This window comes from Trichechus manatus, unplaced genomic scaffold, assembly GCF_000243295.1.
Source record: "Trichechus manatus latirostris isolate Lorelei unplaced genomic scaffold, TriManLat1.0 scaffold00184, whole genome shotgun sequence".
In the NCBI taxonomy this organism is placed as follows: domain Eukaryota; kingdom Metazoa; phylum Chordata; class Mammalia; order Sirenia; family Trichechidae; genus Trichechus; species Trichechus manatus.
In genome coordinates, this window is record NW_004444120.1 from 2032563 (window position 1) to 2059618 (window position 27056).

At 44.9% G+C, this 27056-nt stretch overlaps 1 protein-coding gene across 2 annotated transcripts; it reads left to right on the forward strand.

The window, feature by feature from the left end:
- The first annotated feature begins 2724 nt into the window (after nucleotides 1–2724).
- Nucleotides 2725–27028, forward strand: EMP1 (epithelial membrane protein 1). 2 transcript variants are annotated; one of them, XM_023741587.1, is made up of 5 exons: nucleotides 2725–3417; nucleotides 20923–21041; nucleotides 23394–23490; nucleotides 23602–23742; nucleotides 24776–27028. In XM_023741587.1, the coding sequence occupies exons 2-5, from the start codon at nucleotides 20964–20966 to the stop codon at nucleotides 24940–24942; spliced, it is 483 nt and encodes a 160-aa protein (XP_023597355.1). In that variant the 5' UTR covers nucleotides 2725–3417; nucleotides 20923–20963; the 3' UTR covers nucleotides 24943–27028. The 2 variants fall into 2 exon arrangements, with proteins under 2 accessions (XP_023597355.1, XP_004387389.1); XM_004387332.2 differs by lacking the exon at nucleotides 2725–3417 and having other exon boundaries at nucleotides 20210–21041.
- Nucleotides 27029–27056: the final 28 nt, after the last annotated feature.

A 27056-nucleotide genomic window follows, 5' to 3' on the forward strand; every position in this document is an offset into this window, starting at 1 on the left:
AGCCGTGAACCCTTTCCTATCCACGGTCTTAAAATTGTATTACTCATTGCCACGGAAGAATCAGGCTTAACATTTTAAGCACACCCAGAGGCACCGTGAGCAGGAACTCCAGCCAGACCAGATCCAATTTCTTTCCCAGCCCTGATAACTTTGTTTTTTAAAATGAGCCCAGGGACATTTCAAGGGTTAATTACGAGCCTTTAGAAATCCTGGGCTGACATTTATTTTCTAAAAATATTTACACAACTCAGCTTTATATAGCACCACTGAGTGTGTGAACGTGTGTGTGTGTTTTAAGGGCTCAAAGCATTTACATTTTTCTCTCCAAACTCGAAACATCTCTGAAAGTACATAAGAAGATGGGGCTGAGGTTTACTAGGCCCATTTGGCAGGCTAGACTTCTACCCGCTTTAAGGCTGATCCCTTGCTCGTCACTACTTTCAGGCAGTAAAAGGAGGAAAGACAGGGCTCCTGTTTTTCTGGACCTCATTTTCTCAATCCATTGTCTCTCTGTTTCAAGTACAGCATGGAAATCCAGAAGGACCTAATGACTTGTTTACTCAAGCCCTTTAAGACAAGTTTGGCCTTTTCCTTTGTTAACCCAGAGAGAGGGTGAGAAGGAGAGCATCTCCCCTCCAAGATTCCCTGGCTCCAGATTCCTCTTTAAAAACAATGCAACCAGACCACATTCCCCTCAGCATCCCGGGATTCTGCTGCTGGAAGGCCCGCTCCTCCTTTACGTGCTACGGGAACAGAGAGTTTAAAACTGGCAGAAGGCCTTGGAGGTGAAAGGCAAGGCCACGAGTGGAGAAGCCAGGGAGACTGGCAGATTCCAGAGCAGAGCATGGGCCTGCCATGCCACCCTTGCTGCCTGCTAGAGGGATCCCTGGGCCCCACCATCGGTCATCCTGCTGTCCCCGAGGGCTGGGCCGCTCAGAGATCGGAGTAACCCCGCTGCTGGGAGTGGCTCCTCTCAAACAGGCATTTTCATTATCGAATGAGTGATGGTGTAGGGGGCAGCGGGGCGTGTGTGGGAGGAAAGACATGAGTAACTGATGGAATTTTTTGTCATGTCATCAGTTTTCAAGGAAAACTAGACTTTCTTATCCTTACAGGGACACGATCCAGTGTTCAGAGGCTCGTGAAGATGCAGCATCCAATCACTGTGTGTGTCTGTGTTTTCCTCATCATTCACTTCAGAGAATAGTCTCTCCTTTCCATTTTAAAATAGTTAGCCCTAAGAACAAAAGTAATGTAGATCCATTGCAGAAGCCTTAGAAAATATAGGAATGTACCCAGGAGAAACTACCACTCATCTGTAATTTTACCACCTAGAGATCATGCCATTAACACTGTGGCATGTAAATTCCAAGAGGACAGGGACCTCATTCACGTCTGTGACTAATGCTTTGGCCCAGTACATGGTAGATGTGCCCTAGGTGTTGGCTGACTGAATGACTACACAGCTATATGAGCATAATTTGAATTGAATTAGGTTGTTGCGATGGTGCATATGGTCAATGTGCTCAGCTGCTAACCAAAAGGCTGGCAGTTTGAGTCCATCCAGAGGCGCCTAGGAAGAAAGGACTGGCAATCTATTTTTGAAAAATCAGCCATTGAACACCCTGTGGAGAATAGGTCTACTCTGACGCACGTGGGTTTGCCAGGAGTCAGAATCGATTCCATGGTAACTTGCTAACTGAATGTAGCACAGGACGATAGAGATAGAATTGGGCTTGAATTTGGCAGACTTGAACTCAGGCTGATACCACCACTTTATTGTGACTTCTTGGTTAAGTCATTCCACCTCTCTGAAGCTGAGTTTCTTCTTCTGTAAAATACTCATTATATACCAAAAAAAAAAACCAAATCTGTTATCATGAAGTCTATTCCGACCCACATCAACTCCATGTGTTACAGAGTAGAATTGCCCCGAGGGTTTTCTTGGCTGTAATCTTATGGAAGCAGATTGACAAACCCTTTTTTCCACGGTGCCCCTGGGTAAGTTGAAACTCCAACCTTCAAGTTAGTAGTCCAGTGCGAATCATTTGTGCCACCCAAGGACCTTTATACTCATTATAGCTAACATTTATTGTCTGTTATGTGCCACACATTGTTACAAGCTCTATACATCTATTTCTCACCACAGCCTTACGAGATAGGTACTTTCTATCCCCATTTTACACACAAGAAAACCGAGGCATAGAGAGGGTGATTTGCCCAAAGTGACACAGCTAATAAGTGCAGAGCTAGGCACGAACTAAGGTGGCCCCAGAAATGGGGCTCTGAACCCATCCAGTGGAATGGCTGGGCTGCGGGATTAGATGGTTAGATACCTCGCAGCTCTAGTTTTGAATGAGAAAGAAGTGGTGCAAGGAAGTGGCTGTGATTATGCTGCTAGCCCTAGTACAAGAAACTCAGCTGTGGAGCAAGGTCTAGAGGATTATTACATGCGGATCAGAAAGCAAAGTTCTGAACTGGAGGACTTTCTCCCGTCTTTTATAGAGTCCACATGGGCATTAACTCAGCATAATTAAAGACCAGGGATTGTCTGCCATTCAATCAGCACCCCATCATTCAGAGGCAGGGTTACAAGGGCTCTTGGGGTGTCCCCTTCTGCTTCTAGGGCTTTACAGCCACCCACAGGAGAGTCAGGCAGGGAAGTAAATAAGAAATAAATCTGACAATTCCTGATAGTGAGCAGTAGCTGATGCCTTTGGGGGGAAGAAGAATGGGAATCTCATGTGATGATCACAGTGGTTAAATGCTACGGCTGCTAACCAAAAGGTCCGCAGTTGGCATCTACCAGCTGCTCCTTGGAAACCCTATGAAGCAGCTCTACTCTGTCCTATAGGGTCGCTATGAGTCGGAATCGACTGGACTAAGGCAATGAGTTGTTTTTGTTTTTTTTTATGTTAGCAGGACACTGTACCTTTCCCTCCCCCGCCCAGCTGAAGGTTGGGGCGGATATCTGGTGTTTTGCTTTTTGCTGTGGTAACCAGCCTCCCTTCTGGTGAGGAGGAATGGCTTCAGTAAAACAGATCTATTTGTGTGACTCCGATTACTCACTCAAAGCAGTGTCACTCCTTTTCCACTGTGGTTGTGTGTCTGAGTAAGAGAGAGCCTACAACAGGGTTCTTTGAACTGATGGCTCACTCCCAGCCATTCTTGACAGACTGCCAATTTAGCAGGGCGTAGCTCACCAACAAATCTTTTTTTTTTTTTTTCCAAAGCCGGACTGATTCATAGAAACTCTTTAAAAACACAGTGAAACCACCCATTCCACATCCCAACACACCAGCAGAGAAAACTTATAACCGCAGGAGGCAGGTCCCTCCCCTCACTGCAGTCACTTACCTCCAGAAGAGGAGACCAGAGCAGCCAACAGCTTCTGCCACCGCGGCCTCAGACCTTCAGGTAGGACAGCCCCATACACTGCGGAGCAGCTCAGCAAACGCGGCTTTCTTTTTTCCTTTCCGCTCTTCTCTTGCTTTTGACCTCAGCTAAGCTTTGCTTTTTCTTTCTTCCCTTCCTTCTTTTTCTGTGATTCTCTAAGAATCAAGTCCTTGAAACCTTTGGCTAAAAGAGGATACCAAGACAACTTTCTTCATAAAATTCAGAGAAATGCATTTTGAGGAGGGACCAGGGGGAACTCGGCGGGACTGGGATGTAATTGTGTGTTACAGTAACTGGGTTCTTGTTGTTACAGAAGATGAGAAAGGAGCAAGCACTTTGGAGTAAAACTGGGATAGGATATTCTCTACGGAGGAAACCCTACCTGCCTTTGAAATGACATACTGAACTTGTCAGATGTTGTTTTCACCTCCTCCGCTTTGCTTCAATGGCCTCGGGACTTGAATTATTTCCCTCTTCCTTGGTTGTTTGCTGGTCTTTTTTGGGTGACGGTGGCTGGATATCTGGTTTTCAGCGTATTTTTGCTGTTGCTTTTACTGCTCTTTTGCTTGTGCATTCAGTTCTGCTTAAATTTAAGGGCTCTCCTCTCCAGGAAGGGAGGAGGGTGATTGGTTTGTTTAAAAAAATCTGTTTAAAGAAAAAAAAAAGAGAGAGAGAGAGAGAGAGAAAGAGACAACTAGTGTTTCAAATAAAATGCAGGAGGGGTTCAGGTGGTTGAACTGGGAGTCCACTGTGGACTCCAGAGATCCTTCTCTTCTTGGCCAGATGTGGAGGGTGGGGGGAGGCAGGCGGCAACGGGGCTTGGAGGAGAGGGTGGGGCAGCCTGTAGAACTGTTGAATGGTTTTGTGCTTCCACCCCAGAAACATTTTAGTGCTGAGGGAAAAGACGGTACACCAGGAATGAGAAGCGATTTCTTTAGGTGGATGCAGAATTTTTCTGCACGGAAGGCAGTGGCTATTTTGCATTGTTTATCTTCTCGCACCTTTCAAAAACGTGGTGGGACAAACTCGAACGCGCCTGCTAATTGTGAAGTGAATCTGGAGAAATGAAAAGGGGCGCCTCCTATCCGCTTTTGTTTTCTCCGATTAGCATTTGGTTTGCATTTGTCTGCTGCGGTGCCGCCCATTTCAACATAGAGGCCGGTGTGCTTTCCCCCACACAAACGAGACACGGAGAATGACGGGATTCAACCTGTCTAACGAAGTTAGGCTTTTCCTTCAGAAATGCAGTATGTTGGGCAAGAAGATTTAAACGTAATCAGCCTATGTGCTCCAATAGTCAAGTAAAACTGCCCCCGGGGGAAATTATTACGTTAAGTCCAAGGGCAGCTTTTCCAGATGCAGGGAACGCCTCTATTTGCTTTAAATGTTTATTGTTTCCAGATTACACGGTTGTCTATCAGGGAGCCATTAGTCAGCTGCTAGTAACGGTATCCTGTGAAGATCATACTGATCCTTTCGTGCTACACAGGTTAAAACTAATAAACGCAACTTTTCACCAGTAAGCAAATAGGAAACATTGACAATTCTGGGCTGTAAACCGCCGTCATGAATTGCAGTATCTGTGCAGTGTTTCACATTACACTGTAGCTTTTTAAATGAGAAAATACGCTGCATGTTATTTCCTGGAGTTTGGGGGCAATTAAAAAAAGTGGCATTCTGACTCCTGCCTTCTGCCCCTCCCTCCCAGAAGCAGTGGGAGAGTCCCTTGGCTGTGAGAGTTTTTTCTGGATTTCAGCTGTTGACAGTACTGAAATGTGAGGGTTTGTGTCTGTCCCTGCTGCCTCCCACCCTCAGAGGTGGATCCAGTTCCACCCCAGACTCTGAAGAATGGGGCGGGGGCGGAGTGCTGGCTGGAGGGCTGCTGGACATCCGGTCTGGCCTCCTGGCCAGAGGACCCCCCAGAATTCAGATTGTTTGGGGATACTAAACTGTTCCTAGAGTTGGCAAAAGGCCATCGAGGACCAACCCAGAGCAGCTCACATCCTGAGAACAGACCCTGGCTACCTCCCAGCAGGACCAGACAGACTTCTGAGGAAAGGAAAGACATCCCTTCCACAGACCGCTGAAAGGACTCCCTGTGGCTTCCTCAAGCCTTCCTGCTTTCCTCCGGAGACAAGATTAGGCCCAGCCAGGTCCCAGGGGACCATCCAGACTCTAGGGGCCTCGTGAACGGGCTCCAAAGAGATGCAGACCCTCTTGGCCTGGATTGGGTGGCTCTGGGGGAGTCACTCAATGCTGGACTCACTGGGACCAGAGGAGAGAGGGTCCAGTCAGAGATCTAGGAAGGCTTATAGATGAGACAAAACTGTTCTTCTGTAAACTCCTTGGAGCCTGAAGAGGTATATATCTGGAAAGGGGCCATAGACGAGGGCACAAGGCAAATTAGATTCATTCAATCCTTCATTTAGTTCATAGAAATCTGAATTTGGGAGGGATCTTGAAGATGAACTTGTTCGATCTTCTACTGTATGCAGAAATCATTTTTATACCCCACCTCAGAAAGGGGAAACACGGTGACTCAGAGCACATCCCATGCTCATCACCCTTGCTGGACAGCTGTGGTTATTAGAGGAGTCCCTGAGAGGAGCAAACGGTTAAGCGCTGGGTTGCTAACCAAAAGGTTGGAGGTTTGCCCTCACCCAGAGGTGCCTCGGAAGAAAGGCCGGGTGATCTGATTCTGAAAGGTCACAATCATTAAAACCGTATGGAGCACAGTTCTACTCTGACACACATGGGGTGGCCATGAGTTGGAATTGACTGGAAGGCAACTGGTTTTTCTGATTATTAGAGTTGTTGAATCGAGCAAAATCAGCTTCCCTGTAACTTCTATATCTTGTTCCTGGTTCTGAGGTCCGAAGCAACCCGGAAACTATCTATTCTAACTCTGTTGTTGTTATTATTGTTGGCTCTCCATCCAGTGCTCCTTATCCTCTAAAACCTTAGCTCTTAATATTTAATAAGTAAAATTTTGCGGATCTGTATTATCTTTTTCTTTCCTTTTCTCTCTTTCTCTCTCCCTCTCCCCACTTCCTTCCTTTTTTTTTTTTTTTTAAATTTTTGCCTAAGGTTCAGGTTCAGAAAGAGCAAGGAGCATTTTAGAAGCTTAGTGACTATGCACATAGTCACCCATATTCACATGATTTGATTCTGAAGTATTTCATTTTCTAAACGGATGGATATCGTTCCTTCTTGAACTTACCACAGGTATATCCACAGCTACCCCAACACAAAACTCGGAGACATTTGGGACTCTCATATGTACATACACAGAGACACATGGGGGACATACCCAGTGTATGCTATTGCAGAAGTCATGGTTAAATCAATCCAGTGTCAGAAACACAGCCTTCTAACCTGGCCTTGAGGGCTGTCCCATAGCTTGGTCCATAGCTCACGTAGTCCCCACCTACGTACTGCTAACACCTGCCATGGTAGCTGCAGAGCAGGCTGCCAAGCAAACCCAACAGGGTCTACATTGCTGGCTGGCAATCTGGAGATCAATCCCTAGGGAAGAGCTCCGAATCCTTAACTGGTGTAGAACTGGAATTCTCTGACCATCAGCTTCCGTTTCTAACATCCTTCCTAGTTCTGTCCAGATGACCCCAGATTTCTGGGCTGTACCTGCTATTCAATAAGCAAGAGAGCCCAGATATGGTTCAAGTTGGAGGTTTTTTTGACTTCCCAACACCAACCCCCTTCTCTACACACAGGCATCCCAAGACCACTGTTTGTAACACTTCAGTCCTTGGTGCCCTGACTGGGTAAAACCATTTCCCTCCATTTAACTGAAAGATCCACTGATACTAAAGCATAAAGATAAAAACATAAACACTTGTGGAGATTGCTATTTCTCTCTCTTCTTTTTTAACCAAAAATTTGGGTCAACATTTCCTTCCCTGTTGTGGAGATGGCATTTCTCCTTTGCTGTTGGTGCTGATGGCCTTATGTGGCTGCGGCTGTCTTTGTATTTCCTGGGTCTGTTTCATAAATTCTCCCTTTAAACGGGGTACTTAAAATAGAGAACTCTCCTGGCACAGATTGAAACTGGCAGCAAGAATCCTGGGACAGATGAAAGACGGATGGGCAGGAAGACAGACGGGCTGTGGTCTTGTCCTGACTCTGCTGTGTGATCATGGGCAAGTCATTTGTCTTGTCTTCCTATTGAGCTCCTTGTGGCTCTGAAATTCTATTGCTCTAAGATCCCACCATTTTTGTTTTGGGAAATCCCTTGGGCTCACTGTAATAGCTAGTTTACAAGAATTTGTAGAAACGTGAAATGAGGCAACATGTTTCACTGGAACAGACAATTCACAGAGGATTCTCGACTCCTAGGGCCCTTCAGGACCCGGGCAGCTTCTTTGTCCCATCTGCTCAGAGATTCCTTAGGCGTGGTGTTCATGGGATTTATCATCAGGTGGCAATGAGCGCTCACCCCAGATCTTAGAAGAAAAGGAAAAAGCTTGATTTTTTTTTTAAACATAAAAGATGCCAGCACAGGTGAGGAGGGGCCGACCATCTAAGCCGCTTAAGACACTGAAGGCCGGCAAGGACTTCACCAGGAACCCAGTCAGGCTCAGGGAGAGACCCAGCTGGTCCTGGGAAAGAAACTCCACCCTATCCTCAGGGAGGGAGACCCTGTAGCACGGGGTGATGGTAAAGGTGTGGGAGGAGGAAAGGAGGGGAAGGGAAGGAGAGCAAGCGTGACTGTGTGTTTCCACAGGCCTGGTGTCAAGGAGAGGAGGCAAACTGAAAGTCTGAGAAAAGAGGGAGACAGCTAAGTGGAAAGAGAAAGGGAACAGATAGCAAGGGGAAGTGGTAAGGGTGCTTCTTCCTAACTCCTTCCCCCTTGCTTGGGTATCACACACAGTCAATGTTTCAGGACAGCCCTTAGGTCAAATCTTCTGTTCTATTCCCCCGTGAAGAATCTCTTGTTGCTCTGGCCACATCTTTCTTTTTCATATGGTCAATGTATCCTTAGTATCACTTGTATTTCCATTGAATGTTTGCGACAACCAGGCAGTGGTCTCCCCAACATTTCTCCTCTTTTCAGAAGGGTCAGATCAGTGCTGAGAGTAAAATGAGGTCCTTGGTACTTGGACCTCTTGTTTCATATAACCAAAGACCCCTCCCCAGAGGGCTGGAGAATCGGAATTGGAGAGAGGGTTCAGCATCTTGGTAGGTTCCAGCAACTCCAAAGGGAGTCATTTCTAACGTTTTCTAACTCACTCTCCTGAGATAATGAGTCCTGGGCCAGCTGGTGTGACCCCATGATCTTGGAGAAAGAGTTCTGTAGCTGAGACCCAGAGCTGTCCTTTGCTATCTGTGCTTCAGTGGGGAGGGGACTTCTGTGCTGTGTGTGGGGGCTAGGACTGAATATTTGTTTTTTTGTTTTTTTTTTATGGTACTTCAGGTGAAGGCTTACAGAACAAATAGTTTCTCATGAAACAGTAGTACACATATTGTTTTATGAATTTGGTTAACAACCCCACGACATGTCAACCCTCTAACTTCTCAACATTTTGGTATTTTTTTGGTGAAAATACACATAGCCAAAGATACACCGTTTCAAAAATTTCTACATGCACAGTTCAGTGACATTGACTATGCTCTTCCAATTGTGCTGTTATTCTCACTTAAGATGAAGGCTTTACAGAACAAAATAGTTTCTCATTTAACAGTTACTACAAATGTTGCCCTATAACAATGGTTAACAATCTCACAACACATCAACAATATCCTTACTCAACCTTGGGTTCCCTATCACCAGCTTCCTTGTCCCCTTCTGCCTTCTGGCCCTTGTCACTGGAATCCTGTACCTCGTTAGTCTCATTTGGTTTTACGGGGCTGTCCACTCCCAGGCTGAACGGTGAACCTTGCAGATAACTTCACCACTGAGCTAAAAGGGTGTCTGGAGGCCATACTCTCGGGATTTCTCCGGTCTCCTTTAGGCCAGTAAATCTGCTCTTTTTTTTGTGAGTTAGAATTATGTTCTACATCCTTCTCCAGCTCTGTCCAGAACCCTCTGTTGTGATCCTGGTCAGAGCAGTCAGTGGTGGTAGCCGGGCACCATCTAGCTGTACTAGACTCAGTCCGGTGGAGGCCTTGGTAGCTGTGGACAATTAGTCCTTCAGACTAATCTTTTCCTTGTGTCCTGTTCTCTTAATTCTCCCTTGCTCCCAAAGGGATGAGACCAGTGGAGTATCTTAGATGGCCGCTCACAGGCTTTTAAGACCCCAGACACTACTCACCAAGGTAGAATGTATAGCATTGTCTTTATAAGCTGTGTTATGCCAGTTGAGCTAGATGTTCCCCTAGGACTGAGTATTCGAAGTGGTGTTCCAGCAGGGCTCAGGGTTCGCAGGGTAGAGATTTGGTTTGGGCCGTTGGTGGCCAGGCAGGGCTGCCCAGGCAGGATGAGCCTTTTCAGAAATGACAGGAAGAAGTCGCAGCCTCAGAAAGACCCTTTGTTTTTGCTCAAGATACTGTTTTGTAGGGCTGTGCTGACCCTCTGATTAACTAGGAGCTGATGGGAGAAATAGAGCGGAGAGTCGTTCTAGGAATCTAGAACTTTCGCCGACCCTAAGACAAAACTTTAGAGATAGGAGAGAGGAAATCATGCAGGTCTGGAAAGAGCCCTGTCTGGAAGATGGGGGGTGGGGTGGGGTTCAGTTCTTTACTGCTTTACCTCCCAGACATGCATTACCCCCTTGGTCAAGAGTTTGGACAAATGACCTCAAAGCCTCTTCTTGCTCTAAATCTTCAATTTCCCCTGAAAAACAGAAACAGAGCCCCCAACCCAGCCAGCACACTCAGGGTGCCCCTGGCCCAGGCAGAAACAGCCCCTCGCAGCTAGCGCCTTACACAAAGCTGAGTTTTGCTGGTCAAAGCATGTTGCTGCCATCTACTGTCAGACCCACCCAAGCGCCTCCGGGGCTGGGCCGCACCTTGATTTTCTTCCCAAACCCTACTTATTGTCTTGGCAACCTCTCCTCTGAAGACCTTGTGGCTGCCAGAAGACTCCTCTTTTGTCCGAAGCAGAATGCAGCTAAAGCTTCCCTCCTCACCCAGGGGAAATTGCTTGACCAGCTGTGGTCTGGCTCGGGCTTCCCAGACCAGCTCTCTCAGCCTTCACAGATGCTGCTCAGACGCACCCTCCTCCCCTGGTCACAGAAGAGGAGAAGGGGAAATAAGAGAAATACATTATTCTCCTCAGGAACATTCGTAAAAACAATATTCATGCTCCTTTTTTTTACCTTTAGCGTAGTTATTGGCCCTCAGATTCTGGCAGCAAAGCTTAAAACCCATTTTGCTGGCCTAAGCCTCTCATTTTACATAAGTGAATAAAAATAACATGCAACAATCATATAACCCTTGCTCTGGATCAAGCATGGGCCCTTTGATCCTCACATTAATCCTATGAGGACTACAGATCAGTTAAGAAGTGGTGAAGGCAGGATTTGAACCAAGAACCCGTGTTCTTAACCACTACACATTTCTGCCTCTCTAGGGGCCACTGACCAGACAGATGAAGTGCTTTTTCTAAAGTCAACAGTTGGTAGAGGTAGAGTTTTGACAAGAACCCGGTTCTTCAACAAATACCCCTCTCCTTTTTAAAAGAACATGCTTGCCCCTCCTCCACCCTCCAGTTCCTGAACCCTGTCTACGTGAGAGTCTACACTGGTGCCGGATAAAGACCACTCTTTCTATAACAGTCCTCAGTGATGATAGCCCAAACTTGGGAGATGTAATTCCCTTTCCCACAGGACTATGAAAAAAAAAAGTTGTTTTCCTTAGAGCATGTAGATCCTCGCAAACTTTTGCTACTTGAGTGTTGATGTTTTCCCTGGTTATAAAAACGGCCCTGCACTTAAAAACATTAGGCCCCAGTATGATATGCACACAGTGAGGTGTAACCTGAGGTTCATCCCTTCTACACCAAACATCAGATATCCAGAGGCAGGAGGAAATGTTCCTTTAGGATTCTTTCGCTACACATGTTTCCCACGGACAATTAATGTTCCCCTCTCCCACCTCTGTGTAGTAATGATTTTTAGAATGGAAAAGTACACCTGACATAAAACAACAATAATGATGAGCAGAAAAGCTCATCCAAGGTCTCATCCACTCAGCTTGCTTTTAATTCCAACCTTGTTCCTCCTCCAGATACATCCCTCTACGGCTGCTTCCAAACGGGAGTATTTCCTTTTCTGCTTTTATGTTAAATGGACATTCATTATGCCAACCAAAATGATCTTCACTGGGAAACAAACACATCAAAAACAAACAAAAACAAAGTGAACACAACTTGTCAGGATAGAAAGGTTTTTATGCTAGAAAATCTGTGTGGTCTCCTTAGGAAGAAGAGCCAACTGCAGAGCGTCATGGTGTCACTCTGAGGAAGACGGCACGGAGACATGGGGCTGACTCATGGTCATATGACCAGGAGCGTGTTGCCTTTCATCTCTTCTCGTGCCTTGGAGGAAGCAACATGTCTTTGGTCAGATGGTGTGAGAAAGCTTTTTCCAAAGTTTGCAGTCATCCATGAAGGAGATAGGAATTTCACTGCTGGGAAAACATCAATCAGTGAAAAGAAAGAGTAATGTCTAGTGGTAGAGTAATCTCAGGACTGTGTTATGACTTAATTGCGATTTTGGACCTAAGGCGACGTCCTTTGGATAATTCTCTGATTACCTGGTAGTCCTGCTGCAAAAGTAACCATACTAGCAAAGGGCTGAAGATGAAGCATTCGACTAGTTGGGCTGGCTTCATAGGCAGAACTTAGCTCAGTGGTAGTCATTGCTAGAAGTAGACTCTGATTCGTTGTCAGGAGAACCTTTGTAATGGGGAGGTCTTGCAATATAGTAAGCTCCCCATGACTGGAGGCATTTACCTATGTTTAGATAGTTTCTTGGTGTAGAATTGTAGGTAAGTGTCATGTATTGGGTTGGAATTTTAAAGCCTTCTTTCAGTCCAGAGACAAGACAGTCAATGAAACAGATAGAAAAGTTAAATCTGTGGACAAATTAGTGTGAAACATAAGATATTTTCTTTGCATTCACTTACTTCTGTTTGAACAAAAGGCAGGACATACATATATACTCTTGTGTCTTCAAATGATAAAGGTACTACGGAAATATTCAAATTTGACGGACATTTATATGGAAATACTTAATACAGCATTTATATATTATACAGCATATAATAAGATGCTCAATACAGTTATATTAAAATATAAATTATTTTTTAAATAATAAAGACGTAAAGATTATAAATGTAAAAAGAGGGAAACACTTTCCTTCTGAAATCTGTTTATGTTTATTATGAAGGTCTCCAGCACTTTGACATTGATTTAATTTTCCATTTATTTATTTATTGAATAGATATTTACTCAGTCCCTGTTATATACAAGACTCTCCCTTCAGGAACTTGGGATCTTAGGTGTGGGGGAGCCAAAAACATCCATAAATTTTACCAGAAAGGCTGCCATTAGTGGGTTAATAAAGGGCTATGCAAGGGTTATAGCATAACAAGGAGGTATATCTGGGAAGGCTTCTTAGCAGAGGTAAGAGTTGAATTTGGTTGAAAAGGCTTTGAGAGGTAGTTACTGGGGGAAGGACATGAAAGCAGAAGCAATATGTTCAACAAAAGCTGGTTGGCAGGAAAGTAGTCAGGAACAGAGGGGGTTCAGTGGTGTTGAGGATTGATGTGTTTTCCAACCACAAACAGAAGGGGGTAAATGGTGTTAAGGTGATGTGATGTGTCCAGAGAGGGAAAGAAAGGCTGGAAATATCAGTGGAAACCAGATTCCTAGGATTCCAAGGGCCAGCATGAGGCATTTGGACCCTCTTTCCTGGATACTAGTGGGTGCTTGGAGGTTTTGAGTAGGGGAGTGACATGGTCAGATAACCCAATGGCAGTATGGAGGGTATATTAAAGGGAGGGGGGAGTTTAGAGAGAGGAACACAGGAGAGGCTGATGCTGTGGTCCAGTCTAGGACCTGAACTGGACAGTGATGATGGGAGTGGTAAGTAAGGAATGGATGAAAGATCAGTTATGGAGGTAGATCTCATGACATGACCATGATGTTTTGGGTAACACAACCAGGATGAGGAAGAAGAGATAGAAAATCTGGCATCTGGACCTTATTGCTCTCTTTTCCCCAGAAAAGCTTGGGCTATCTGAGGCTACCAGGAGAAATGACTAAACTGTCTTCTGGTTAGCCAGATCCACATGCCTTTCAGAACTAGCCAGTCTTCGAGGCCCTCTTGCACCATCTTTGCCTTTCATCTGGGAGATTCTCACCCACTCTCAAATGAAGCATGGAAATTAGAGCTCTACGGGGGAGGGACCCCCATGTGCACACAGTCCCACCTCCTAGTTTTTGATTATGTTGTACCCCTAGGCTCAGGCTGGTTCTTCAGTGACTCAATCCCAGGACTTCCATCAGTTCCTCTGCTGGAGAAGTGGGTTTTTGGTTACTCCATTCTATTGTATTGCTTCCAATTATTGTGCCTTAGACCACGATTAAAGAACTGATTTTCCCTAGACCCCCTGTGGCAGTTCAATGAACACACAGATTTCACAACAGGAAGGGGTTGTCCCACCTTTAATTTAGCAACCACAGAGTCAAACTACCCACATCTAAATTCCTCTCAAAGTCTCAATTATTCTCCAGGTCGTTGCAGAATTAGTTACCCATCAGAAAAGGAAAGGCTCCCACTGGGGCCTGATTATTTTCTCACTGGTCAGAGTACCCTGAAAGTGTTAGGCTACCTGAACGGAGGCAAATAGGTGATGCAAGGCAGCATCTCAGGGCTATAGTTCCTTTGCTTCTCTCATTCTGAGGGGGCAGGGAGTGTAAGAGAGAGGCAACAAACCTAGAAAGATTTAAGTGGATGTAGACAACTGGAGAGAGTGATTGCCCCTTTCCACTTCCTTTCCTCCAATTAGTAGTCATTTATAGCTATAATCACCAGCATTTGTAATCCTCAGGGTCATTTCCACTAACTATAATTAATTTCCTACTAGCAAAGAAGTTAATTCAAATCTAGAATGGTCAGTGGTTGTGAAGCTTGCATTAGTGATAAGAGCATGAGGAGACCGCTGTTTTAATGTGGTCTGGGCGATTCGGGGGGGAAAACAGGAGAAACTGGTCAGAAACAATTGATGAAGCTAGTGGAAAGGGAACTGACGCGCCATCCCTTAGAGCACAAGGAAGAACAGAAAAGAAATAACAGAAAACCAGCTTGTGGTTCCAAGTCTCCTAATTCCCATTTCTCTTAACAATCACTTCTCTCTAGAGTCAACATTCATGCCTCCTATACTTTCTCAGTTCCCACCCAGCCCCATGGAGCCCTGACCACCATTCCTGTGCCAAGCACTTTGGAGATCAGCCTAAAGGGAAGTCCCTGATCCAACTGCAGTGGTGGGTGGGGAAATATGTTCTTGGCATCCCACATAGAACAGTTAGTGATGTCCTAGCCTTAAGAACACTATGTTTTGACTAGCTCTGGTGGCCTGGGTTGGTGAGTCTGAGTACCACAAATGACATTGTTGTCACGGTAATTCCCAGCAACCAAATGACAAACTCTTGGACTGCCAAGTACACCTAAATGCTCTTCATGAAGCAGGCATTGCCCCCAAGTATTCAGAATGGTAATGCTGTTAGTCCTTACTTCCTGATTTGAGCCGCCCAGCTGGGACTAGGGGTATGCTTTCCACTGGGGAGTACCATGCACAGTGTTTTAGAGAGGTGTGAGGGAGAAATCAATTACTGTTCTAGTGAAACATAGTGCAAAGAAAGAAAGTTCCAGCAGTCGATAGTTCCAGTGAACTGAGATGCTCAGAAATAATCTCTTTTCAGGGCCTTTGGATGAAGCAAGACCAGCCAGTGCAGGGAGTGAGCCTCCCCCGAAATGACATTGAAAATAATGCATGGGAGGAAGTCTCAAGAGCATGGGATCGCCTGTTATTTATATCCATACTCTGCTGTTCTGATCCATCTCCCAGACATTCACCCATTCAGTACCACTAATGGTTGTCCATAAAGACCTCAAGGATTGCCTCCCTCCAGCTTGAGGATTTCTCTGCTGAGAAGTCTCTAGCATACAGAGTGGGCAACTAGGGATAATCCAGTGCAGAAATCTAAAAAAGATAGTTTATTTGGTTTCAGAATGCCTTGGGGAAGGCCACTGAAAATAACAGAAGCCCCTCTAAGCTGACAATGAAGGATACTAATAAAATCTGACAAATCTGGGGCAATGAAAAGATGGCCGATTATATGCATTATGCTATAACTCCAGCTAAGCAGCCCCTACCTCTGACTGGATATAGCAGCCAAAAGCAGAAAGAGAATTGTATGTTCTGGGAGTCTATACATCTGAACACTAAGAACACTTGCTAAGCCAAGACATTTTGCTCCTTTTGTGAAAAGAGACATGGCCCAATCACAGAAATCTAAGATGAAAGAGAGTCACTGCTTGCCGGCATTCCTCCACTCACTCCTGTAGCCTGCAACGCCCAGGGGACTAATGGTCAGGTGGGGCTGTGGTTTAGATCAGCAGTGAGATCCAGTGACCAGGAACTCACCTGCCCTGCAGATGTGGTGGATGAGCCAAGGTGGAGACGCAGTGGGAGGAGGAGATTTAGAACACGACCAAGTCTGTCCTAGTTATCTATTGCCGCTATAACAGAACTACCACACATGGGTGGCTTTAACAAACAGACGTTTATTTCCTCACAGTTTAAGAGGCTAGAAGTTTGAATCCAGGGTGCTGGCTTTAGGGGAGGGCTTTCTCTCTTTGTCGGCTCTGGAGGAAGGTCCTTGTTTCTTTGAACTTCTGTTTCTTGGCTATCTTCATGTGGCTTGGCATCTCTCTTCCCCCATCTTGGCTTGCTAGCTTGTCCTAATCTGCACTGCTTTTTTTATATTTTGTAAGAGATTGACTCAAAACACACCCTACACTAATCCTGCCTCATTAACATGACAAAGGTAGCCATTCCCAAATGGAATGATAACCACAGGCATAAAGGTTAGGATTCACAACATACGTTTTGGGGGGACACAATTCAATCCATAATGATGTCCAATTCATCAAGATTGAGAGTGTGAGCAGGGGCAAAAGGAACTTAGACTCGACCTTAGAGGAGCACATAGCAACCCAGAGAGACGGGAAATGCTGCCGAGTTCCTAAAAGCCAGTAAGAGAAGAAACGCACAATGTTTTCTGTGACCTCATTTAAAAGGCCTCACTTGGTGTGTTATGTGCCATTCTTGACCCCTCAACCACTTCCCAGTATTGGGAGGAGGATGTTTGTAAATTAGAAGCAAAAGGAGTAAAAAAGTCATTTAAAGAGCCCAAGGAGGATTAAACAAAAGAACTCATTATATAATATTTGCAATCTCCCTGCAATCAGCCTAGTCCTTTCGGAGGAGATGGTGTGAATCTTGGGGACGTCCAGGGGTGCGGGGGATGGCCAAAGAGAGGGCTGAGAAAAGTGAGCTTTCTCCTGGCCCTTCCTGAGGACGTGTCCCTAGTGGTCTCCTGACTCAAAGGGCAAGGACTAGGCATAATGACAATTTCTAAGAGGACCAAAATGATTTTACGTACACTGCCTTGTGGATTAGATAGCAGGTATCTTATTACTTGCACTTAACATGGGGCAGGTTGGTGATTAACTTAGGGCAGCCTGGGGTTGGGTTAGCAACAGCTACTCAGCTTCTTTTAATAATGATAGTAATAATAATAACTACAACCAAAGCAACCCCATTATCAGTCTCTGCCACGTGCAGACACCGGGCTTGGTGTTCTACATATGTGATCCAGTTTAACCCTCACACGCCCCGGTACAGTTGGCATGGCAATCCTCACTTCATATCCGAGGAAACTGAGACCAATGGGTCCAATAACTTCAAACGATTCTAACTCAGTCTCTGTCTGGTTCAAAAACCTCTTTCATGGTGCATTAAAGTCACGCAGGAAGTTGTGGAGGTGTGCAAGAACCTGAGAAAGGCAAAGCCGAATTTGAATGTGTGGGGGAGATGAGTAATGGCGGGCATGAAAGCTCCAAGCTCTCCCTGAGGTAGCAGGATAAACTTCCACACTGTCGTTATTCACAGGGAAATTGGCCACATTCCTAACAATTAGCCTAGATGGGAGGGAAGTGCCCAGCTTGGGAAGGAGGGCAGGGGTTGTTGGAGCAGGTCAGGGTGGACAGTGGAAGCCAGTCTCTGCCTCTCACTCCTTGCCTGTAAAGCTAGGCGCCCTAGTGTACGTTAGATCATTCTAGATTTTGGGTGCCTGAAGAGGAAAGCGAGAGGAGATAAAAGGCACCTGAAGTGTCGGAACGATAGTATCGGTGCTCTCCAATAAATCCCTGGTACAGCACGAAAGTGGCTCAGCTCACTCAAAGCTTCAATTAGAGTGAGAGAGAGAAGTGGTGCAATTTTAAGACATGCACAGCCATCCCCTCCCTACGTGGGGCCATCTGCACATACACCCTGCCCAGGGTGTGAAAAACCCTCATAAGCCCCTTCCTTTGAGCCGGCACTGCATCCTAAGTGTTTGAGGCATGACAAATACTCCTCCCGCAATGCCCACAAATCAGAGCTCACTCCCCAGTTGTGCATCCTTGTCGCCTCCTTTCAAGTCCCTAGGTGGCGCAAACGGTGAAGCTCTTGACTACTAGCCTAAAGGTCAGTGGGCCAAACCCACCCAGAGGTGCCTTGGAAGAAAGGTCTGGCAATCTGCTTCTGAAAGTTCACAGCATTGAAAACCTTACAAAGTACAGTTCTCCTTTGCAACATATGGGGTCACCACGAGTCGAAATTGACTCAACAGCAACTGGTACTAGTCTTCCTTATTGCCTCGGTTTTATGATCAATGGGCTCCCTGCTCTGCTGGGATTGTGCCTGGATGCTTTTGTTCATCACATTCTTAATCTCTGTCAGTTCCCAATCCCCCCGCCTGGTGATTGATGCATTTGCCCATCTTTTGTACTGAGTCCTGAAGGACTGGCATTTGTGTAAATGTCATGCACAGGTAGAAGGCACCTGTGGTGATATCTCAAGCTGCACATATCTAAAGTCCCTAGAATTATCATACTGAGCCACGGGAAACACAAAACTGTGTCCCAGACCCATAGTAGAGTCCCTTCTTGAAGGCTCAGGTGTGTAATGCAAGTCTGAAATGTTCCATCAGTAGGTGATCAGATCATTAAGCTGTAATATCAAGTCAGATTCAGAAAAGGACGTGGAATGAGGGATATCATTGCTGATGTCAGATGGATCTTGGCTGAAAACAGAGACTACCAGAAAGATGTTTACCTGTGTTTACCAACTATGCAAAGGCATTTGACTGTGTAGATCGTAACAAATTATGGATAACATTGGGAAGAATGGAAATTCCAGAACACTTAATTGTGCTTATGAGTAACCTGTACATAGACCAAGAGGCAGTCATTTGAACAGAAGAAGGGGATACTGCATGGTTGAAAAGCAGGAAAGGTGTGCATCAGGGTTGTATCCTTTTACCATATTTATTCAATTTGTTTGCTGAGCAAATAATCTGAGAAGCTGGATTATATGAAGAAGAACATGGCATTGGGATTGGAGGAAGACTCATTAACAACTTGCGATGTGCAGATGACCCAACCTTGCTTGCTGAAAGTGAAGAGGACTTGAAGCACTTACTGATGAAGATCAAAGACTACCGCCTTCAGTATAGGTTACACCTTAACATAAAGAAAACAGAAATCCTCATAACTGGACCAACAAGCAACATCATGATAAACTCATAAAATACTGAAGTTGTCAAAGATTTCATTTTACTTGGATCCACAATCAACACTCATGGAAGCAGCAGTCGAGAAATCAAACGATGTATTGCATTGGGCAAATTTGCTGCAAAAGATCTCTTTAAAGTGTTAAAAAGTAAAGATGTTGCTTTGAGGACTAAGGTGCACCTGACTCAAGCCATGGTATTTTCAATCACCTCATATGCATATGAGAGCCGGACAAGGAATAAAAAAGATGGATGACGAATTGATGCCTTTGAATTATGGTGTTGGCATGAACATTGAATACACCGTGGACTGCCGGAGGAAGGAACGAATCTGTCTTGGAAAAAGTACAGCCAGAATGCTCCTTAGAAATGAGGATGGCAAGACTTTGTCTCATGTACTTTGGACAGGTTATCAGGAGGAACCAGCCCCTGAAGAAAGACATCGTTATGGACTGAATTGTGTCCGCCAAAAATATCTGTCAACTTGGCTAGGCCATGATACCCAGTATTATGTGATTATCTACCATTTTGTCATCTGATGTGATTTTCCTATGTGTTGTAAATCTTATCTCTATGATGTTAATGACATGGGATCAGGTTATGTCTTAAGCCCATCTCCTTTGAGATATGAAAGAGAGAAGCAAGCAGAGAGACAGTGGGGACCTCATACTACCAAGAAAGCAGTGCCAGGAGCAGAGCACATCCTTTGGACGTGGGGTTCCTGTATGGAGAAGCTCCTTGATGAGGGGAAGACTGATGACAAGGACCCTCCCCCCAGAGCTGACAAACAGACAAAGCCTTCTCCTGGAGCTGGTGCCCTGAGAATTCCAACTTCTAGCCTCCTAGAGTGTGAGAGAATAAATCTCTCTTTGTTAAAGCCATCCACTTGTGGTATTTCTGTTACAGCAGTACTAGATGACATCATGCTTGGTAAAGTAGAGGGTCAGTGAAAAAGAGAAAGACCCTCAATGAGATACACTGACACAGTGGCGACAACAATGGGCTCCAACATAGCAATGATTGTGAGGATGGGGCAGAAACGGGTAGGGTTCCTTCTGTTGTACATAGGGTCACTATGAGTTGGAAACGACTCGATGGCACCTAACAACAACAACAGTTATTGAATACCAAACAACATTATAATAATAGAAGTAGTGGCTTTCACATTTTATATCACAGTTGGGATCAAATTAGTACCCTATTCAGTATATGGGCGTTGAGTAATAGCTGCTATTCTGTGAAAGGCATTCGTTTCCATTAGAATTGCTGGGTGAGCAGTTGGATAGAAGCAGGGGCACTTCCCTAGTCGAAAATGGAAATTTATATGACTTTGTTGCACAGAGAACTGGAAATTACAGCTGTAAGAAGGCCTTTTAAAAACCAAAGTCCTACTTTTGGCCTCAAAACACGAACAAAATAAAATATGAACAGTTGTCATAAATGTTCTTTATTTGAAATAGGCTATATTAGAGAAATGAGTGTACACATTATATATATGTATGCCTGAGAAGAAACAGAATTATGTTCACATTTAGGTAAATAGATGGATAGGCATTTAGGCACTTGGAGAACTAGATTAACAAGGTGTTTTCAGGAATTTATAATGAAATTGTAATTGTGATGGTTTTCATTGCAACTTCTGGTTGTCACAGATAGCCCATGCTTGTGGGAAAGCTGAATTGTATTATTGAATCTCTCCCCTTTGTTTTCTCTTTCCTTTACAGAACTCTCTTCACTTGCCGTCGTGTGTTAACAAAAAGTCAAGATGTTGGTATTACTGGCTGGTATCTTTGTGGTCCACTTTGCCACTGTTGCTATGCTATTTGTTTCCACCATTGCCAATGTGAGTAATGCTCTTTTGTTGGTTCATTCGTTCAGAAATTATTTATCCAAGTATTAATTTACAGAAAGTGCTGTAGCCCTTGCCCTTTGTGAACTTACTGCTTAGTTGGGGGAAGAAATATGGCACACATTCACACTTAGAGAATTAAATATCAAGGAGAAAACCAAGTTTCCGTGAAGGCTGCAGGTGTCCAGAGGGTCGAGGATACGTGAGTCCCCTTGTCTCTAGTGGAGGCTTCTTGGTGGAGGTGGAGCTTGAGGCGAAGCTTAGAGGCCCGGTAGTTGAGTAGGGCTCCTCTGGGTGAAAGAAGGGCAGTGGAAGGAGCGTGGGGGTGCATTCCAGGCAGGGGTGATAGCAAAGGTGCTGAGGTGGAAGGACAAGCTTTGCTCAAGGGATGAGGAGGGCAACTCCGTGACTGGAGCAGAGCTTCCCTTCCTTCTGGGAACCTTGATTAGAAGGATAGATTGGAGTCAGCGGATGAACAGCTCTGATTGCCAGGCTGATGAATTCAAGTTTTGAGCTGAGAGTAGCATACGTAAGTAGAGTTTTGCAAGATTAATCCAGTTCCATTGAGTTAACTCACTCAAGGAAAACAACATGAAAATAACACATGGTGGCAACAAGCTTCATTTTTCTCGGTACCTTGGGCTACTCCGACCTCTAGTGGTAGTTTAAAGTGTCCGATTTGCTTTCACTATGCTTAGAGAAAACAAGAAAGCTTCTTGGACATAAACACCAAGGCGACTAATCACTAGACAGGCAAACTATGGCTCCAGAATCTGTTTAGATCCCCGTTACAACGAAAGGATAAATGAATTTAAAGTTCAGATAGGAGAGCTTCGTAAACATTGGTGGGTGTGATTATAAGCAAGGTTAACTTAAGCAAACCCCACAAGGATCCCTGGTGGCACAGTGGTTAAGAGCTTGGCTGCTAACCAAAAGGTCAGCAGTTCGAATCCACCAGCTGCTCCTTGGAAACCCTATTGGGCAGTTCTACCCTGTCCTATAGGGTCTCTATGAGTCAGAAATGGCTCACTCAATGGCACACAACAATATGATAAGATAGCACCCCAGTGTCCCCAAACCCTACCCAGGCAACCTCTTCCAGTTAGCCATTCTGTATGCCAATCCCTGTGTTTCTTAGGATAATGAATCTGAGAAACAACTCCAAACTATATTAATGGATGCCAAAGTGTCGAATATCGGTCAATTATTGTTAGCTGCCGTCGAGTCAATTCTCATCAGCCACTAAGATGGGGTTTGGGCTTTGACTTCCTGGATGGTGCAAATGGTTAAGTACTTGGCTACTAACTGAGAGGTTAATGGTTCACATCCACCCAGAGGTGCCTTGGAAAAAAGGTCTCACAAATTAGTTCCAAAAATCACAGCCATTGAAAACCCTATGGAGCACAGTTCTACTCTGACACACGTGGGGTCACCATGAGTCAGAGTCGACTGGTAAACTGGTAACATGGGGCTTGGCACACTGTGACTGAACAGCGGGAGATTGCTCATCCTTGGCACTGCCTTTCCAGTCATGTGCATTTTAACAGCTGCCTCGTGTAGACAGGCGCCCTGCTGGCGCAGCGGTTAAGAGCTTGGCTGCTAACCAAAAAGCCAGCAGTTCAAATCCACCAGCCGCTCCTTGGGAACTCTAGGGGGCAGTTTTACTCTGTCCTATAGGGTCACTATGAGTCAGAATCAACTCGACGGCAATAGGTTTGGTTTGGGTTTTTGTGTAAACAATGACCCTGCCTTCCCTTCCCATTCCAGAAGGATAATTGTTTTTCTTGGGTCAGCTGCTGTCCCCACAGTAAATATGAAATTTCTCCCCTCTTTGCATGTTGTGACATTCAAAGTTTGAACCTTTTCTTTAGAAAAAAGCGGCTTTTTGACCACTCAGACTCATCACTATTTTCTCAGTATAGCTCACGTTTTTTAGCTGTCTCCTGTTGAACATTTTCCCACACCTTTATTCTCTCCCCTTTGTAGGCTCTTATATGAAGCAATCTCGATATAGTGTATGAATTGTGCCCACTTAAAACCAAACTCCTTATCCAGAGTTTCTGTTTCTTAAAACCTTAAAAATTGAAACTCCTATGAACAAATGCCTTCCACTTAAAACTTTTTTTTTTTATTTAATTTTTTTAAGTGATGATGAATGTGAACCCAGAGAGGTTGGGTGATTTTTCCTCAGCTGCACATTCTCCAGGCCTTATTTCCACCGAGAGATAGGCTGCTTAGAAGAAGTCTGTGGCTAAATACGATGTCTTGCTGCTACTAGCTGATTTCTTTTTAAAGCAGAGGCGTCAGTTTTTAAATAACTTTCCTTTTGTTTCCTTCTGGATTCAGGTCTGGGTGGTTTCAAATAATGGATCAGAATCAGTAGGTCTCTGGAAAAATTGTACCCAGGGCAACTGCAATCAAGACCTGCCATATGCTTATGAAGGTACATATAAAGATACTAGTCAATGTTGGCGTTTCGTGGGGTCAGGGAGACATCCGGCCTCTTGGGCGTTGGTTTGTCTAATGCCTTGCTCCCTTCACCCTGTGCCCACAGATGCCCTCAAGTCGGTGCAGGCCTTCATGATCCTGTCCATCATCTTCTCTGTCATCTCTCTGGTGGTCTTCGTGTTCCAGCTCTTCACCTTGGAGAAGGGAAACCGATTCTTCCTCTCGGGGGCCACCATGCTGGTGTGCTGTGAGTATCTCAGGGGCAGATTCCCATTTAGGATGGTGTTAGTTGCCCTCCAGTTGGTTGACCTTTCCGAAGCGGATCACCAGCTCTGTCTCCGGAGGCTTCGAACTGCCAACCCTTTGGCTAGTAGTTGAGCGCTTAACCATTTGTGCCACCCAGGGAATCTTTGTTTAGATAGAAACACTTTAAGTAGCTCATACTATGGAATGGACACTCCTGGCAACTTGAGCCGATTAGCACATAGCTCATGGAAACCACCTTGTACTATTTTCTCCTCTGGTTATTTGTTCTCTTTTAGAGAACCTCTGATTGCAGCTCAGATTAAGATCCCTTATCTGCTTCTTGGAGCCCTGGTGGCCCAGTGGTTAAGAGCTCAGGTGGTAACCAAAAGGTCAGCAATTTGAAGCCACTAGCCTCTTCTTGGAAACCCTATGAGGCAGTTCTACTCCGTCCTCTAGGGTCGCCGTGAGTCTTGGTTTTGGTAATATCTGCTTCATTGTTTAAACGTAGTGCTGCTGGGTGGCTACCAAGTGGTTGGGGCACACTCCTTCAGGAGCACCTCTTGACGAAGGTGGGAAGGTGGGAGTCCTCTGAGAGATGAAAACACTGCCACAATAGATGCAAATATTTCTATGATCATACTATTGTCATTCTTCCCACATACATCCAGTTTGCAAGAAGGCCGTTGTTCTTTGGCTGCACGTTCCTGAGTAGCCTTGCCTGGACACACTGGAGTCCAGAAGGGGAAGCTGGGCAGTGGACACTGTGTTCTGTGTTTTACTTTACACTTGCAGCCACACAAACCAATGCAGGTGCCAAGGCCCTAAATACTGCTAATATATCAAACGCAACCGATCAAGCTCGGTCCAGGGTAAATCAACAGAACTACTGTTTAGGGCCAAACAGCCAGATCGCATTTCCCGTTGCCAGTAAGGGAAATAGGATCTTATAAAAATTATAAAAACTTCTTCTCCCTTGTACCCTAAAACAACAGCCGTTTTTAATGTACACTTCTTTTCTCTCTCTCTCACGGCAGGGCTGTGCATTGTGATCGGGGCATCAATCTACACTCATCACTATGCCAATGGTAAAAGAAACAATTTCATAGGCAGTCACCACGGCTATTCCTTCATCCTGACCTGGATCTGCTTCTGTTTTAGCTTCATCATTGGCATTCTCTACCTGGTCCTGAGAAAGAAATAAGGCTGAACCAGTGAATGGGGACATGGGGGTTGGGGAGGAGGAAGTAGTTGAATCCGGGAGGGAAGTGGAAGTTGCTGTGCTGGAGAAACCAAGAAGCGGGGGTGGGTGGGGAGGGTGGAGTAAGAGTGGAAGAGACCGAAACCCAAACTATTACTGAAGAGATTCTCTACTATCAAGACCCTGCCTTTGGAGAAAGTAGTTGGCTAGCACTTTGATGCTCCCTTGATGTGGGCCAGAGAGCCTCTCTCTTGCCACCAAACTTGGCCTCCTGCACTTTTCACACTGCCTGGGGAGCCCTCAGCTGCCACACCACTGGCCCTGCCTCTGAAGGTGAATTCTAGGTCATGCACAGAGGTCCTCAGACCTACTGCACCAAGTTAAAATAGCGGTACAAGTTCCGGCAAGAGCAGATATTGTTTTTGTGCTGAATATGCTAAGCCTGGAAGCCATCCTGCCCTTCTGAAATACCCACAGAGGGCTTTGGCCATGGGGCCATTTTCCCTCTTTAGAACTGATATTTATCTCTGTAGAATTCAGTGGCATTTGTGACATAATGGGAGAAAGCGAGATAGAGTTAGCAGACCAAGTTGGTGGGTTAGCTAAACCAAGAGAGAGAACTTCGTGCAACGGAAGGCCTGGGGGATGGCCAGAGGCCAGACCAGATCTTACACAGCTGTCCCTCATGGGGGTCTCCTGCCACAGACTTTGCTAAGCCTCTCCCTTAAAGCCAAGGCAGCTCTTCGGAAGTTCTATAAAGCCATTAACGACCAATTCAGTGGGGAAAGCACCACACAAATTGTGGGATCAAGAGGCAGTCTTGCAACAGGGCTACATTAGGGTCATGTTTTTAGGATCCCCTCTCAATATAGTCAATATTTCTTTCAAATATATCCTGAGAGAGAGATGGCCACAGCTCCTTGTGACACAATCCTATTACTCTCCCTCTAAATTATACACTTTCATGGAAGTTCTGTATGCTTATCCATATTGGGGATCAGGATCCTAGGCTTAGTGGCAGCTCTAGCTTTGACACTGGCTACAGTGGTCACCTCTCAGAGTCCCTGCCTATCCCACTTCACACACAGGTGAGGCATGACAATTCTGGAATCTGATTAAAACACACGTACAAATCAAAAGTAAGCAACAGGTCCTTGGGTGGAAGGTGCTATCTAATAGTGAAGTATTAAGCATATTGTATTTCAGTCATGATAAGAACAGAGTGCCTGCACTCCCAGGCAAATAAGAAAATTCCAATGTGATAAATACAAATGTCGGTGATGGGCAGATATTTTCTTAGGAAAAAAAAAGCAAAAACTCTTGCGGTATCCAGTCAGATGATAACTGAGCTGCTGTGATGCCACGGGAGTATTTCTATATAGGACTTAGAAGTAAGTAGTATGTTATTCCTGGTTAAGCAGGCATTGCTCTTCCCTGGAGCAGCTATTTTAAGCCATCTCAGATTCTGCCTAATGGGGTTTTTTGGGAAGACACTTTCTTTACCAGCCTGAGAAGAAGATCTACCCCCAGGAGGATCTGAAACATCTTGCCCACTTTCCTTCTTCTTGCTGTCTCCTTATCCCATATCTCATATACCTTTCCTTTTTGGGGAGTTGTTATGCCATGATTGCTGGTATTTATGTAAAAGGGCTATTACCAAGTATATTTCTCCGTGTTCATTCTGGTTAAGGGAATATTGAGGGCAGGCCACCAAATTACTGGACTGGGGGGTGGAGAAATTGGCCAGAAAAACTGTAGGGTGATGAACTTTTAAAGTATAATTTAATTATCAGGCAATTATAGAAGTCTGTCTTATGTGCAGAAACATACTTACATATCAGATATATCCTGAAGAGATACTCACGTTATGTTAAAAAGTCAAAATATGACTGGAATGAACCATGTATTTCCTTGTCTTTTACTTTTTTTCTGTGACATTTATGTCTCATGTAATTTGCATTACATTTGTGGGTTGTTCTAGTACTGTATTTGGCTTCTTCTTTAATGGATTGGTATTTCATATACTATAATTGTAAATATTTTGATACAAATGTTTATAACTCTAGGTATATAAAAACAAATTCTGATTCCCTTCACTGTGTGAATGTTTTTCTTTC